Source organism: Oryza brachyantha, chromosome 1 (genome assembly GCF_000231095.2).
Source record: "Oryza brachyantha chromosome 1, ObraRS2, whole genome shotgun sequence".
NCBI lineage: Eukaryota > Viridiplantae > Streptophyta > Magnoliopsida > Poales > Poaceae > Oryza > Oryza brachyantha.
In genome coordinates this window covers 7,485,503-7,499,599 of record NC_023163.2, presented here as the reverse complement: position 1 = coordinate 7,499,599, position 14,097 = coordinate 7,485,503, and the positions used below count along the sequence as shown (strand labels likewise).

At 42.0% G+C, this 14,097-nt stretch overlaps 3 protein-coding genes across 3 annotated transcripts; 1 reads left to right on the top strand and 2 right to left on the bottom strand.

The window, feature by feature from the left end:
• Positions 1 to 1,430: 1,430 nt before the first annotated feature.
• Positions 1,431 to 2,324, bottom strand: LOC102704301 (embryonic protein DC-8-like). Its single transcript, XM_040530009.1, has 2 exons — positions 1,837 to 2,324; positions 1,431 to 1,746 (listed from the first exon to the last, which is right to left on the bottom strand). Exons 1-2 carry the CDS (start codon positions 2,322 to 2,324, stop codon positions 1,431 to 1,433), a joined length of 804 nt encoding a protein of 267 aa, XP_040385943.1.
• A 1,516-nt stretch (positions 2,325 to 3,840) lies between these two features.
• Positions 3,841 to 8,376, top strand: LOC102710630 (mitochondrial import receptor subunit TOM40-1-like). Its single transcript, XM_006643993.3, has 11 exons — positions 3,841 to 4,054; positions 4,168 to 4,249; positions 4,354 to 4,453; positions 4,539 to 4,634; positions 4,741 to 4,791; positions 5,664 to 5,729; positions 6,193 to 6,294; positions 7,211 to 7,279; positions 7,363 to 7,446; positions 7,654 to 7,749; positions 8,060 to 8,376. Exons 1-11 carry the CDS (start codon positions 3,859 to 3,861, stop codon positions 8,114 to 8,116), a joined length of 999 nt encoding a protein of 332 aa, XP_006644056.1. The 5' UTR covers positions 3,841 to 3,858; the 3' UTR covers positions 8,117 to 8,376.
• Positions 8,377 to 8,938: 562 nt separating this feature from the next.
• LOC102710341 (isocitrate dehydrogenase [NAD] catalytic subunit 5, mitochondrial-like) lies at positions 8,939 to 13,788 on the bottom strand. The gene is made up of 8 exons (XM_006643992.2): positions 13,686 to 13,788; positions 13,196 to 13,377; positions 10,504 to 10,824; positions 10,267 to 10,428; positions 10,095 to 10,169; positions 9,801 to 9,910; positions 9,649 to 9,721; positions 8,939 to 9,451 (listed from the first exon to the last, which is right to left on the bottom strand). The coding sequence occupies exons 2-8, from the start codon at positions 13,349 to 13,351 to the stop codon at positions 9,260 to 9,262; spliced, it is 1,089 nt and encodes a 362-aa protein (XP_006644055.1). The 5' UTR covers positions 13,352 to 13,377; positions 13,686 to 13,788; the 3' UTR covers positions 8,939 to 9,259.
• Positions 13,789 to 14,097: the final 309 nt, after the last annotated feature.

The window sequence follows — 14,097 nt, the reverse complement described above, 5'->3', positions numbered from 1 at the left end:
CAATCGCATAATCCGATAATAAAATCGAATAATCCGCACCCACCGGATATTAACAATACCACATCCGTATCTGAATCCGCAACTCACTATCCGAATCCCACTCCGTATCCGCCGGATAGTCGTAAACCCCTACCACATCCTTAATTCAAACGGATTCGGGTCGAATCGGATCGGATATTATCCGATCCGTTAACATGCCTATTGGTGGTAGTAACTCCGCTCCGACTGCTTTAGACATTTGCTCCTCCATGAGGATAGTTCTAGTTTTACTTAGGTCAGTCTCCGTGAGAGTTTATAGGCAATAAATAAGATGGCATGCAATATTTTTGCTGATGTGGCAACATATTAATAAAAAGATGAAATGAGTTTTATAGAGACGAAACCATATATGCACAGTTACCTAAACAGCTTATATCGTACATGTAACCTAGGAAACAACAATAGATGAAACTATGTATTGAGAAAGAGAATCTAGGTAATCGTATCTATGAAACTTACAATGAGAATTTACAATAAGAATGACCTCAAGACGATCCGGAATTTTTTTAGTTCTTGTCACATCGAATGTTTGGACGATGTTTGAACGTTAATTAGAAGTATTAAATATAGACTAATAACAAATCTAATTCATAAATAAAGGCTATTTTATTTAACAAATTTTTGAAACCTAATTAACTCATGATTATCAAATGTTACTGTAGCATCACATTCGCTAACACTAGACTAATTAGGCTCACATTCGCTAACACTAGACTAATTAGGCTCAATAGCTAACCCTGGACAAATTAGGTTAACACTGGATTAATTAGGCTCAATAGCGCTAACACTAGACTAATTAGGCTCAATAGCTAACCCTGGACAAATTAGGTTAACACTGGATTAATTAGACTCAATAGCTAACCCTAAACTAATTAGGCTCAGTAGATTAGGCTCAGTAGATCCACTAGAGAATATTCGGATGAGATCTATTTGATCCGTTAGAGAGTATATGATGGGTTTTAATAAGTTAATCCGTCAGAGAGTATGGATGAGTTTTATTAAAAGTTGAAGGGATGAGTTTTATTAAAAGTTAAAGGGGTCTTCATCTGTTCGTCTTATCTCATAGCCTCCTGATCCTGGTGAATTTAGACCTCCGTTCCGGTTCTCGCCATTTCACCCGTTCGAGTAGGTCCCGTTCTTGTCATTTCACCGGTGTTGACTTCCATCGCCGTGCACACATGGTCAAAACAATGGTTCATGTACAAATATCGTAACAAACTCCGATCTTCCAAGCACGCCGACACGTCACACCCTCCAAATCTTCCAAGCAACAATTCCATCAAATATCATCACACGATCATGGTTTTACACAGATTTTATTACCTTTTTTAACTGCCACATTACATTACACTACGTACTACAGAAAACGCGACGAACAGAACGCGGCGAACTCAGTGCCCGCGCCGAGCTCCGGCGCCATCCATGCCGGTGCCCTCCTCGCCCATCTTGCCCACGTCGTTGAACGCCTGCCCCGTCATCTGGTCCGCCGCCTTCACCCGCAGCATCACGTCCTCCGCTTCACCCTCGCCGCCGCTGCTCCTCCCGGTCGTCGTCGCCGTCGCCGTCGTGGCGCCAGCTCCCTTGCCGCCGGCGGCCACGGCGCGCTGCTTCTGCTCCACCACGTCCTCCGGCATCGTCATCTTCTGCTTGAACGCCTCCGTCGCGTCGGCCGCGGACCCGTAGATGTTCTCCGTCGCCGCCCGCCCCCTGCAGGTTTTTAGTTTTCCCGGTGAGGTGAGCGCTTTCGAAGAACTAACATGAAAGAACGGCAGCGGTGGCGGTGGCGGCGGCGGCTACTTCTCCTCCACAGACGGCTCGTGCTGCGAGCTCCGCCGCGCCTCCTCCGCCTTCTCCGCCGCGCGCCGCCGCACGTCCTCCCCCTGCTGCCACGCGGACTCGTTCGTCTCCCCCTTCCTCCCGGGGGCGGAGCCGGCGATCGTGCGCCGCGCGCGCTCCTTCACGTCGGCCGCGCGCTCCACGGCTCCCTCCGCCTTGCCCGCCGCGAAGTCCTTCGCCTCGGCGGCCTTCTCCGCAGCGGCGTCCGCCATCCCCTTCCCTTCCTCCGCGGTCGCGCCGCCGCCACTGCCGGGCCCGGAGATCTTGTCCCGGACGGCGCCCAGGAGGGACCGCGCGCTCTCCTGCACGGTCTCCATCATGCCCCCTCCTCCTCCGCCGCCGCCGCCGGGCTCCTGCAGGCCCTCCCGCCTCGCCGCGTGCAGCTCGTCGGCCGCCTTGTGCGCCGCCGCCTCCGCGCGCTCCTCTCGGCTCTTCTGCATGGACGCCATGATCGATATGCTATGCTAGCTCGTTGGTCCGTGCGAGTGTGGGATCGAAGTGGATCGACGAGATGAGGGCGGGCGGGAGGTCTGAATAAAAGAGACGGCGCGGTGGCCGGCGACGCTGCCGCGTGTGACTCCGACGGACACGTACCGCGCATACGTGTGCCGCTGCCGCCGCATGGCAGCCAAACCAACGACGGCAACGGCACAGCATCCATATCCTCGATAGTCTTCGTAAGGCCACCTCTAAATATACAGACAGCACACTGTCTCAAGCATTCTAAAATAAAATACAGCTTCAGCTTCTCTAATGATATAGCTTTTAGCAAATAGCTTATAATATATTATAAATGACTCCACAATTCATTCTCACTTGACATCAAAATATGTGTAAAAGACTATCTCTTGATTAAGAGATAGTTTTTTATCTTTCTTTTAATATTGTTACATTTTATAGATAGCTTATAGATATCTATTGGAGAATGCCTAATGCTGGCATGCTGCCGATAGTATCTTCCGGAAATACACTTTTTCCAAAGTGTGGGAGCAAATTAGTTACTCTTTTCTTTCACAGAAATTCAATTTAACGTACTTAGTTTAGAAATATAAAAAACATTAGATACATTATGTTGAAAATTTAGTTCATAATCAGTTAAAATCAAAATATTATATAAATTTTTGTAATATAAAATAATGATCAAATACTTGGTATTACCTAATGTCATTTTCCCAATGTTCATTGTCTGCTATGAAGTGTATATTAATTATTTACTTCCTCTTGTTTTAAATAATTGACATCAACTATGGTTCATTTGATAATTTTAATCATTCTTCTTTGTTGGAAAAAAAATTATGTATATCTAAAAATACGTTATATTAGTGGTATAACTTATAAATATATAACAACATAACATTTGCTAATAATCAATTGATTGTTTAAATGTTAGTAATGGTCAAAATCAAAACGATAATAATAAATATATAACATTATATCAATCGGTAATAATAAGGATAGAGAGAGTATTATCCATCGTACGCTATATTATGGATGCCCATAGGGATGGATAGGAACTGCTCCATAATATCTATGGCTGAACTAACGCACTTTAGCATTGCATCATATTAATAATATCATTGGGTCATGTGCTTACCATTACCAACTCGATTCATGTTTAGTCGTTATTTCACATATCAAGTGTTTACGAGTTTGGCTGTCCACTGTAATATATCTCCATTACTACATTAGTTTTCCAAGGATTTTATCAGCAAATTTTAATAAAGATACACGTAGGACCGTATACTTGAAGGACAAGAAGGAAGCATCCCTCTCAATTCAGAAAAACTTACAACACAACACACGGATCCCGATGCAAATCGGACGGCGTAGAGGCGCCCACCAGTGACGAGCCCGTCACCGCGCAACGCCACCCAGAAAAAACCCTCCTAAAACCCCACCATTTCGGCCCGACCTACCCCCTCTCTCTCTCTCTCTCTCTCGCCGCCGCCGCCGCCCCCCAAATCGCCAGCGCGCGCCGCCGCCATGGGTGCGGTCGTCAGCCACGCCTCCGCCGCGGCCCCTCCCCCTCCCCAGGGCTACGCGCAGCACCCTCCTCCCTTCGGGGACGCCGCCGCCGCCGCGGCGCCGCCGAGCGCCCACGAGGCGGCGGCCGAGGAGGTGGACTACATGGACCTCCCCTGCCCCGTCCCCTACGAGGAGATCCAGCGCGAGGCCTTCAGTAAGCCTCCGCCTCCGCCGCCGCCGCCGCTTTTTCCCATCCCCTTCTTTGATCTGGTGATTGGTTCGGTGGTGGAGCGAAGCGGTCTGATCCCGTCGTTCGTTGTGATGCAGTGTCGCTGAAGCCCGACACGTTCGAGGGCTTGCGCTTCGATTTCACCAAGGGCCTCAACCCGTTCTTCGGATTGAGCCACAGGTTCGTTCGCCGTCCTCGTCTCGTTGCATCGTGCTGTATTGCAAGCTATTACTAGCGGTTTCGCTGTATTGTGACAATTCTTGTGGCGCCCTGGACGTCGCTAGTGTGTCCATGGGATCCATGGAGCTCCCATCGCAGGGGGCAGAGGTGATCAAGGTCCCCACCTCCAACTACGAGTTCGGCGCAAACTTCATGGATCCCAAGGTTGTGCCTTTTTCTGTGAAGAAGTTCGCGTTCGGCGTTCTGTATGGTCGGTTTCGATATTGATCCGAATGTGGTTCATTGCCAGATGATGCTCATTGGGAGGGTTTCACACGATGGGAGGCTGACCGCCCGCGTCAAGTGCGATCTATTGGAAAATCTTTGCCTGAAGGTTAATGCTCAGGTGATTTGTTTGGAACCATGAGCCATACTATCTGCAGTATGAGGTTTGCGCTACTTGATACCATCCTTTTTGTACTTACTAATTAGCTTTCTGTGTATCCTTGCAGCTGACAAACGAGCCCCATTATTCCCAAGGAATGTTTAGCTTTGATTATAAGGTCAGTATTTGTACATTTGTATTTGCGATTAGGGGTTTCCTATTTTGGTAATTTTATTTTGGGTGAAACATTTTATTTTTCTTTTCATACATCAACAAGTTATTGCACTATGGTATGAAGTACTTTCCACTTAATGAAAGTGTGTCCTATATTGTTGCTATTTTTTACTAAAAATGATGTAAGCATGGAGGATATTTGATTTTTCCACTGGGGACAGCATAAATCATGTATATTGTTGAACGATTTTGAGAAAGAGATGCCATCAATGCTTTTATAGTATTTTCATAATGACAACATAAGTCATTACAGATGACTCTTTTTAGCTGATGCTGAACAATATAGTTTCAGAGGAAATTTAGCTATGTCTGGTTTAATGAGATGCATTATAGCTCATTTTCTGTTCATTACCTTGTGTTCCAAATAAATTCCTTATGTTATGTTTATAATTTCAATTGGAAACATTAAGAATTTGAAGATAGAATGCACACTCTGAAACATGCCCCTATTGCTAAATTTTACTAGTTCGTTAATTTGATAGACGTATGTGTCGATGTAGCAATTTATTTCTTGGTTAGGATCTTGGTAACACATATAATTTCCTCAGTTTTCTTTTGTTCCCTTCCCTCCCAGTTTTACCTCTTCCTTTTCTATATAATCTAGTTCTGAATGCTACTGCAAATGGCCAATGCAATTAACCTTCTGTTTTCACGAAACTGTGTTTTTTTCATTTTAAATTTCTCACAAGTGTAAAGGGTTGTATTTGAGATAAAGTGCAGTTCATATAGATATCTTTATTTAGTTTCTTCCCGTAAATTTTCTATCTGAAAGTATACTTTATTTTATAACTTGTGCTCTTATACCCTTGATTGCAGGGCAAAGATTTTCGATCGCAGTTCCAACTTGGGAATAATGCCTTCTACGGAGGAAACTACATCCAGGTATATGTTCATGTGTTTGCATGCAATAACCATGCCCTTTGAGTACATTTTAGATTTTTGTGTAAGTGCATAGACAGCTCATACTATGCATACATTTCTTGTAATATGATGAAATGAATAGACAATATTCTTTTCCCTTATCTCTACTTAAAATTTACCTAGATGAAGTAAGTAATAATGTTTAAGAGATGCCAAACATTTTTCAAAGAGACATAATGTGCTGTGTAGCTTCTTTGTACAAGGCTATAACTCCAGACATCTCTTAAGCAAATTCGTGGTGTTTGCTATGTGATTCTGTTGATTAAACTTGAGGATATAAGTGATTAGTTAGTTGACCTTCTTTCTTAGGGTCATGATCCAAAAGAGAATGCCTGATTTACTAGTAACTGCATGAATTGAGTTGCAGAGAATATGTTTTTATTCTATCATTCATACATTAAACTAATATTTTTACGTGCTTCAGAGTGTAACTAAGAACCTCTCCTTGGGAACTGAAGCCTTCTGGCTTGGGCAACAAAGAAAATCAGGAGTTGGCTTTGTTGCTCGATATGACACAAAAAAAATGGTAAGTTTCTTTGCCTATCTTTAAGCTATTTAAGAATCATGATTAGAGTGTCCACCCATACGAAGTTGTTAGTTTACAATTCCTATACCATGCAAGTATGCAACTAATGCCCATGGCCTCAAAAGGCCACATTCAAGGATTTATAGGATAGATTTCTAAGTGTTGTTATTTCTTTTCAGTTTTGTTTGGGTATAGTAAATCATTGGCACATGACAACATTAGGTGCAGTCTGCATTTTGAGAAGCTTAAAATGCTACCAAACTGTTCCCTTTTCGGCTTCAAAATAATGGTCAATTTTGGAGTTCAATCAGATGGTTCTCTCTGAACTTTGGGTTGAAAATCTACGAAGTTTCGTTCAGCCATTTATAGTTGTGGGGACACATTTACTACTTTAGGGGGGGCTGAGTCATGGGAATGAGTTTACAGTTATGGTGACAGGTCGAATTTAATAAGCACTTCCAGAATTGTTTGTATGGATATTTTATAAGCAATTAATCACAATAGGGTGCACAAGATCATGTGTATGAATCGGACTATTTACTGATATTTAGTCCTGCCAGCCAGCCTTTTCCCCCTTGAAGTCTGCTGCCTCTCACAAACCAAAGTCTATTACTGACCTAGTGCAATAAGCATGCATTAGTGATAAATGTTCCATCAGATTTAAATACAAATCGTGGATTGTATTGGATAAGCTCAGATGGTTGTTTCATGTGATTAGTAAACTGGTAGGGGCTTTTCGAGACATATTTGAATTATTGAATTGGCCATTTTTTTCATTCATTAAAATTGTAAGGGATTAAGATTCATGCTGTTTACTTCATTAGCTGGATGGTCAAATTGACATTAAAACTGAAAATCATATATTCTTCTAATCCGTACACTTTAACTGATGCGGAAATGTGACATATATGCGCAGGTTGCAACTGGACAAATTGCAACCACTGGATTGGTTTCACTCAGTTACGTCCAGAAAGTATCAGAGAAGGTCAGTTTTCTGTAATGATGTTTATTTACACTTGCTTTTATTTCCTTTGTACCATCTTACTCTATATAAGTTTCTTCATGCAGGTTTCCCTTGCATCTGATTTCATGTACAATCATATGGCAAAAGATGTTACAGCAAGTTTTGGCTATGACTATATGCTGAGACAGGTATATCTTGATTGTTTTCACTTTATTTTGTGTGTTGTTTCAATATGATATTTATTTGGGATGTAAAGTTGAGCACATTTAGCATCTTCTGTGGGACCTAAATATTTTCAAAAACTCGAACATTCTATTTTTTATTAGAATTTTAATTATTGAAGTTGTAGCCACCTGAAAAGTTAAACAAAAGTATATTGGTGTTTAACTTTGCAGTGTCGTCTGAGGGGGAAGATTGATACCAATGGCGTAGTTTCTGCTCTTTTGGAGGAGCGGTTGGTCACAGGCGTGAATTTTGTTCTTTCTGCAGAGGTCAGCTTGCATCCCTACTAGCCTACCTATTACTGATTATTTGTCCTCTGTTTTTAACATAAGTCTAGTATGTAACTCTATTGATGAAATATATAAAGCCTCCTTGTGATTTACGCAGAATAACGAAATAATGGCAAAAATAAAGAAAGATTTACATGCCTACAAAATCCTAGCCACCTCATATGCTTGAAATTCCAATTCCAAGATAGAGCCTTTTTAGGCACTAGAATTTAGCATGAGAAGCATGTTGTGCTTGTTATACAATTTTGAATTGGCGTATCCTTGATGTTGTTTCTACAATCTTCTGCAGCTTGATCACTGGAAGAAAGATTACAAATTTGGGTTTGGTATGGTTCTTGGAGAGTGAGGCAGCGTTGGCAGTTTTCGGAGACACATGTACGATTATAGCAGTTGGCATTTGTCGACAGAAATTTAAGACAATTTTAGTTTTGCATTCAATTGTTTTCAGTTCTTCATGGGGTTGCTCTTGCCTACGGGGCCTTTTTTCTATTGTACTGGCCTCATTACTTGAAAAGGCTCGATTAGGATAATGTAGTTATGAGCTGGTGTTGGACTGGAGTAGCAAACCTGAATATAATTCAAACGCGTTGATCTTTTTGTGCGATATGGTTAGAATTTTGTACCCCAATAACAAAAATAACCCAACCCTTTGAGGTCGATATGTTTTGCGATTAAATTGAGAACTATATTCTCGATTAGATTAAATCTCGAATTGCATCGTTCTGATTGTTTGCTTTGGCACCCTGGTTTGCGGAGCTATGTGACGGAAAGTACCATCAGGCATCAAGTGTCTATGTTTCTATGCAAATTTCCAAAGCACATCTTGTTGAAGCACAGGCTGTGAACGAATGTAACGAGTTGCTACTTGGATGCGCTATGGACTGTGGAGCATATCTGGTGCTAATGAAATGACTCATTTCAATGTGCGTTCCAAGTCCGTATACAGGATACCATTTTTCTACCTGGCAATCAGCTAATTATACTTTCCACCTCTGAAATTTTGTTTCTATGATCATACAAAAGATTGGGATGGATGATTCTATATAGATTGTTAGTATTATATTGAGATTCCGATCTTGTTGAAAACAAAATGAGTTAGCGTCTCCTGTCCAGCAATGCAAATAACACATTTCAGCTAAAAGAACAGGGCGTAAAAACATGGCGCGAGTTAAAACACAAAAATAAGAAAATGGCATTGATGTTGATGGCCCAGTAATTTGAAGAGCTTGAATGAACAGATTCTATCTACTGCTATAATTTTTTCACTGATTATTACAGACCATTCTCTGACTGGACTGCAATGTTGGAGGAAACTTTTTCCAAGAGCAAGAATGCGACAGGATTATTAGATGGTCTTAACCCATGCTGAAGCCCAAAGAAATATTGAGGTGCCGCTAGTTAACCTCTTCAAGCTAACGCTCCTCTCCGTATGCAACAAAAATTAGGGGGGGTGGGAAAACAATCAAGAGGACAGAATCACATCAGATGCTCAGATATGATCGCAAACTGCTTTCGTGAAGTCGGAAGTAGTCGCCTTTCCACCGAGATCAGCAGTCCTGAACTTTCCCTCGGAGATCGTCTGGAGGATGGCGCTGTGGATCCGATCTGCTTGGTTATTGAATTGCAGGTGGCGCAACATCATAACAGCACTCAGCAGAAGAGCAGTCGGGTTTGCAAGGTTCTGGAAACAACAAGGAACCATTCAGTCAAAGCGTAAGAACAATAAGAAACAAAATGGGATTAGTACAATAACTGACACTGGGAATTTTCATGTATCATCAAGTGAACCAAAGTGACTCCAGAAGTAATGAGAAATCTTAACAGGTTGGAAGATTGTAAAGAAGCCACGAAGCAAGAACAGTTTTATCTCTAGCTCACCTTGCCGGCGATATCAGGAGCAGAACCATGAACAGCTTCTGCTAGACAAATGCCACCTTCACCAATGTTACAGCTGGGGGAATGCAAAATTGTTAGTTGACGTTGTATTACCTGCGTGTCAAATTGATATAGACAAACAGAAACAAATTTACCTGGGTGTCAGGCCCAAGCCCCCAATCAAACCAGCACAAAGATCGCTAATAATGTCACCATAAAGATTTGGCATCACCAATACATCAAAAAGACCAGGATTCTTCACAAGCTGCAAGGGGATAAAATTATTAATAATCAATGGTATCATTACTTAACATGATAGCAATAGATGGTTAGAATGCAATTATGCAAGTATGATAATTTGCATTTTTCATGAATCAGCACACCGGTGTGAATAATGCTTCAACATTAAGACCAAGTAACACATGGGTCTTGGTATTGGCAGAACATACCGTCATACAACAATTGTCTATAATGACCTCCTCGTAGACAATTTCAGGGTATTTCTCAGCCACTTCACGACAACACTGAAAGTTCAATATTAAGAACAAACAAGACATCAGCTACCAGAAAGCAAACAAGACATCACTCTATCAAGTTATAAGAAGGAACATGTAATCAAACCTTGAGGAAGAGACCATCTGTCTTCCTCATGATATTGGCTTTGTGTATTGCAGACACCCTCTCCCGCCCATTGGTCTTGGCATAGTGGAAAGCATACTCTGCCACTCTTAAACTTGCTTGGCGAGTAATAATTTTTAAGCTTTCCACAACACCCCTCACAACCTGGAGAATAAATAGCTCACAATGACAAATAATGCCAACAAGAACAATGAAAATGATGTTGCTTTTAATGCTTACCTGATGCTCAAGGCCACTATATTCTCCTTCAGTATTTTCACGAATAGTCACAAGGTTCACATCATCATATCGAGTCTTGTATCCTGGGAGGCTGTTGCAAGGTCTAACGTTTGCATAAAGACCAAGTTCCTTCCTTAGTGTAAGATTCAATGAACGATGGCCTTTTCCGATAGGTGTAGCCATAGGACCTTTCAAACCAACTTTGTTTCTCCGCACTGACTCCAAGCTTTCCCAAGTCAGGAAGCTCTCTGTTCTGGGATCAACTTCTGTACCAACATAATGTTCTTCCCATTCTATTGGTACCCCTGCAACATTAAATACCTGAAACAGCAAGAGGAAAAGTTAAGACGATACAATATATAGTAAAACAAGCTACATTGTCAGAAAGCATGCATCAACAAAATAAATTAACAGTCAATCTTACAGCATCATGAGGGAACTTGGTTGCAAAATAAAAGCTATATAAGTAAAGCACTTGACTTGACACCATCTATGGATCAACAGGGTGTGACTTCATTGCATCAATAGCCAGAAGAGTTCTATATGGTATGTATCCTATTTAGCAAGAATGGGGATATTTACATACAAAAGAGTTGACTAGCATAGTAGCATTGATCATTAAGTTATGAATCCAATTCTATTTGACCAAAAAGGATACATGAAAAAATTAATTATATCCACCAAATTATATCCACCAAAAGAACTAGGAAAAGAAGCATAAACGTAAAATCTACTATCTTAAGCAAGCAGCAGGCTGTTCACATCAACACTAGCTCTAACATTCATATTCCCAAGGAGATTGATTTTGGTTTGATGATTATGAGAGGGTACACAAGAGAAGACAGTTGCCAGCTATCAGTTCGGTTGGAGGTACACTAACCAGAGATATCAAGGACTGTGTTTGCAGTCAACCAAACATGATTTCAGATGTGAAAAAGAGAGAATCGAAAGGAATAGGTTGATATGTCTAAATGAAGCTCAATATTGAAGCTATGCTAAGTTAAACCCAAATTTTATCCTTCTTATCTGTAAAGTTAAACTAAGTATGCTCACATATTCAGATCAAGCAAAAGAAGAGAGGTCACAAGCATGTCGAAGGATGTAATCTTCCTGGAGAATTTGAATTTTCTATTTATAAAGTTAAACTAACTAAGCATATGTATTCAAATAAAGCAAAATAAGAGAAATCAGCAGCAAGTTGAGAGGCTGCTACTTTCATGGAGAATTTGAAGTTAATCCTTTTCACTACACACACAAACAGAAAGTGTGCACTCACAACTCACTGAAGCTCACCATTCATACTCACCACAGCCCTTTTGGTCAATTGATTCAGTGCATGCAAAACAGTCCAAGGAAGCAAAAGCTAATCAAAATAATACTTTTTTCCATAAAGAACTGCTTCATTCATATGCTGGAAGGGTACTGATGGAATCTTACAATTGACAAATTAGGTACAGCTCAGAAACAGTGTCCTAGATGATTCGAACTCCAAACTATGTCACTTGTGGATTTTCTACCTTTACTCAATTGTCAAAAGAAGTATTGGGGGTTTTGGATTTATTTATGTTTCCACTGAGATGTTTTGTAGGCACACTTATGTCTATTTGAGTCCCAGAAAGGTTATAAGCATAGCATCTGAAAGAGGGCCTTTTGGCATTTGCTGCACTAAATCCAATGTGCAGAAATAACACAATGAATGCAATTGTAATATTTGAGTAGATCAGCACATATTCAACTAATAATTGAATAATGTATATAATTTACTTTAAATAAAACACTGTATCAAGATGCATATTATAAGCCATAAACTCTCTAAAACATTTGCATGTGACCTATATAAATGATGGGGATATGTTGTGGAACGAAACCACAAATATCGATCACTCAAAATTTCAGGGGGATTAAAACATCAAAACTGTAAGAAAACCTATTTGACCAACTGACAGCAATAGCAAATTTTACATAAAACAGCCCAAGTCAGTTGCCTCTTCAACAATCAGAAGCTCTACTTTCAAGGGTAGCATATTGACATATTGTACATAGACTTGTCCACAGAATATGCTGTCTCAAATTTAAACTGAAATAACTTGAATGTACAGGGCCCACAGTGGACAAAGTTTAATGAGATTTAAACTATTCAAGTGCACATTTTTGTGTGGCCTAATTCCATTAAAATATTTGTAACATGATTTCTCTTCCCTAATTGAGGAACGTGTTTCAGTTTATAGCATTTTAGTTCAAGCGCCTAAATGTTGTCTCTTGGATAACAACTGCAATATCAGAAAGCAGGAGAGTAGATGAGAGAAATTACAAAGCCCTTCGACTCCTTACAGACATATTTGTAGTCCTTCAAGCATTTTAGGTGAAACAGAAAAAATGTCAAATGCGGAAACTATTTATTCTCATAGTCGAATACTCAAATCTATGTTTTCACGGAGAAGCAACAAAAGAGGGATAAGCAAATGGTCCCTGTTGTTTTCATCATTATTTACAGGCAGGCATAAATTTACCGACATTTCAGATTGAGGTACAAAAAACTGCGGACAACAGGAAAAACTAAAGGAGATGGAGATTAATCATTTCTGATATATCACTGCAAGTCATGACGAAAATAACCATAATGCAATAGCTAATCATCCAGGTCACAGAAGAAGAAGAAGAATAAATCACGACGTGGAGCGAAATTCCATACCTGCTTGACCGACTCGGCGATCTCCGGCCCGATGCCGTCACCGGGGAAGAGCGTGGCGCGGACGGTCTCCCCGGACGCCGTGGAGAAGGGCGCCGCGGCAGCCCGCCCCGTCATCCGCGGCAGGACGCTCCCCTGGAGCAGCCTCCGTAGCGCCATGCTTCCTCCTTCCCACCCACGCGACCCTGTGCCACCACAGAGAGAAGAAAAAAAACAACACCCACGTCAACCCTAGACTCCAGCAGGCGCGGAACGGGGAGAACTAGTCCGACCACCACCATCAACCAAATCAAAAACCCAGCGCACCCTCCTCTCCATCCATACAACCCGCGCGCGCGCGCGAGGCCTACCACACACGGAATCCCCCGATCGATACAGCCCCCGCGCGCGCGCAATTCGATCGATCGGGGCCTCCCCCGATCGAACCGGAGGCGATCTGGGTCCAACGAATGATATAGAGATGAACAGCGAGATCGGAGAACGGGGAATGTACCGGACGGCGAAGGCTCTCGGCGGCGGTGGCGGCGGCGGCGGTCGTCGGCGGCGAGGAGGTGGAGGAGAGAGGCGGATGGGAAAGGGGAGGAGGAGGAGAGGATGGTGGTGGTGGTGGAAGGAGACTTTTTCTCCTGCGTCCTCCCATTTATTGGGCCGTCGATCTGGATCGGACGGCTGGGATTGCCCGGGCCCACGGCCCGTTGACGGCGACGATCCTCTCCCTCCCCGCGGGTTTCTTTCTTGCGGAAGATAAAGATGGATATAAAAATGATGGTATGTGGTGGGGTTCTTATTCCAAGTTGATGGAGGTGCAACGAATTTAGGTTTGCTGTTCTTGTTTTAAAAATATATGAATTGGGGTTTTCTCTAAAAAAAATGTAGAACAAAAGTTGTAATCGGTTTGTCATCTG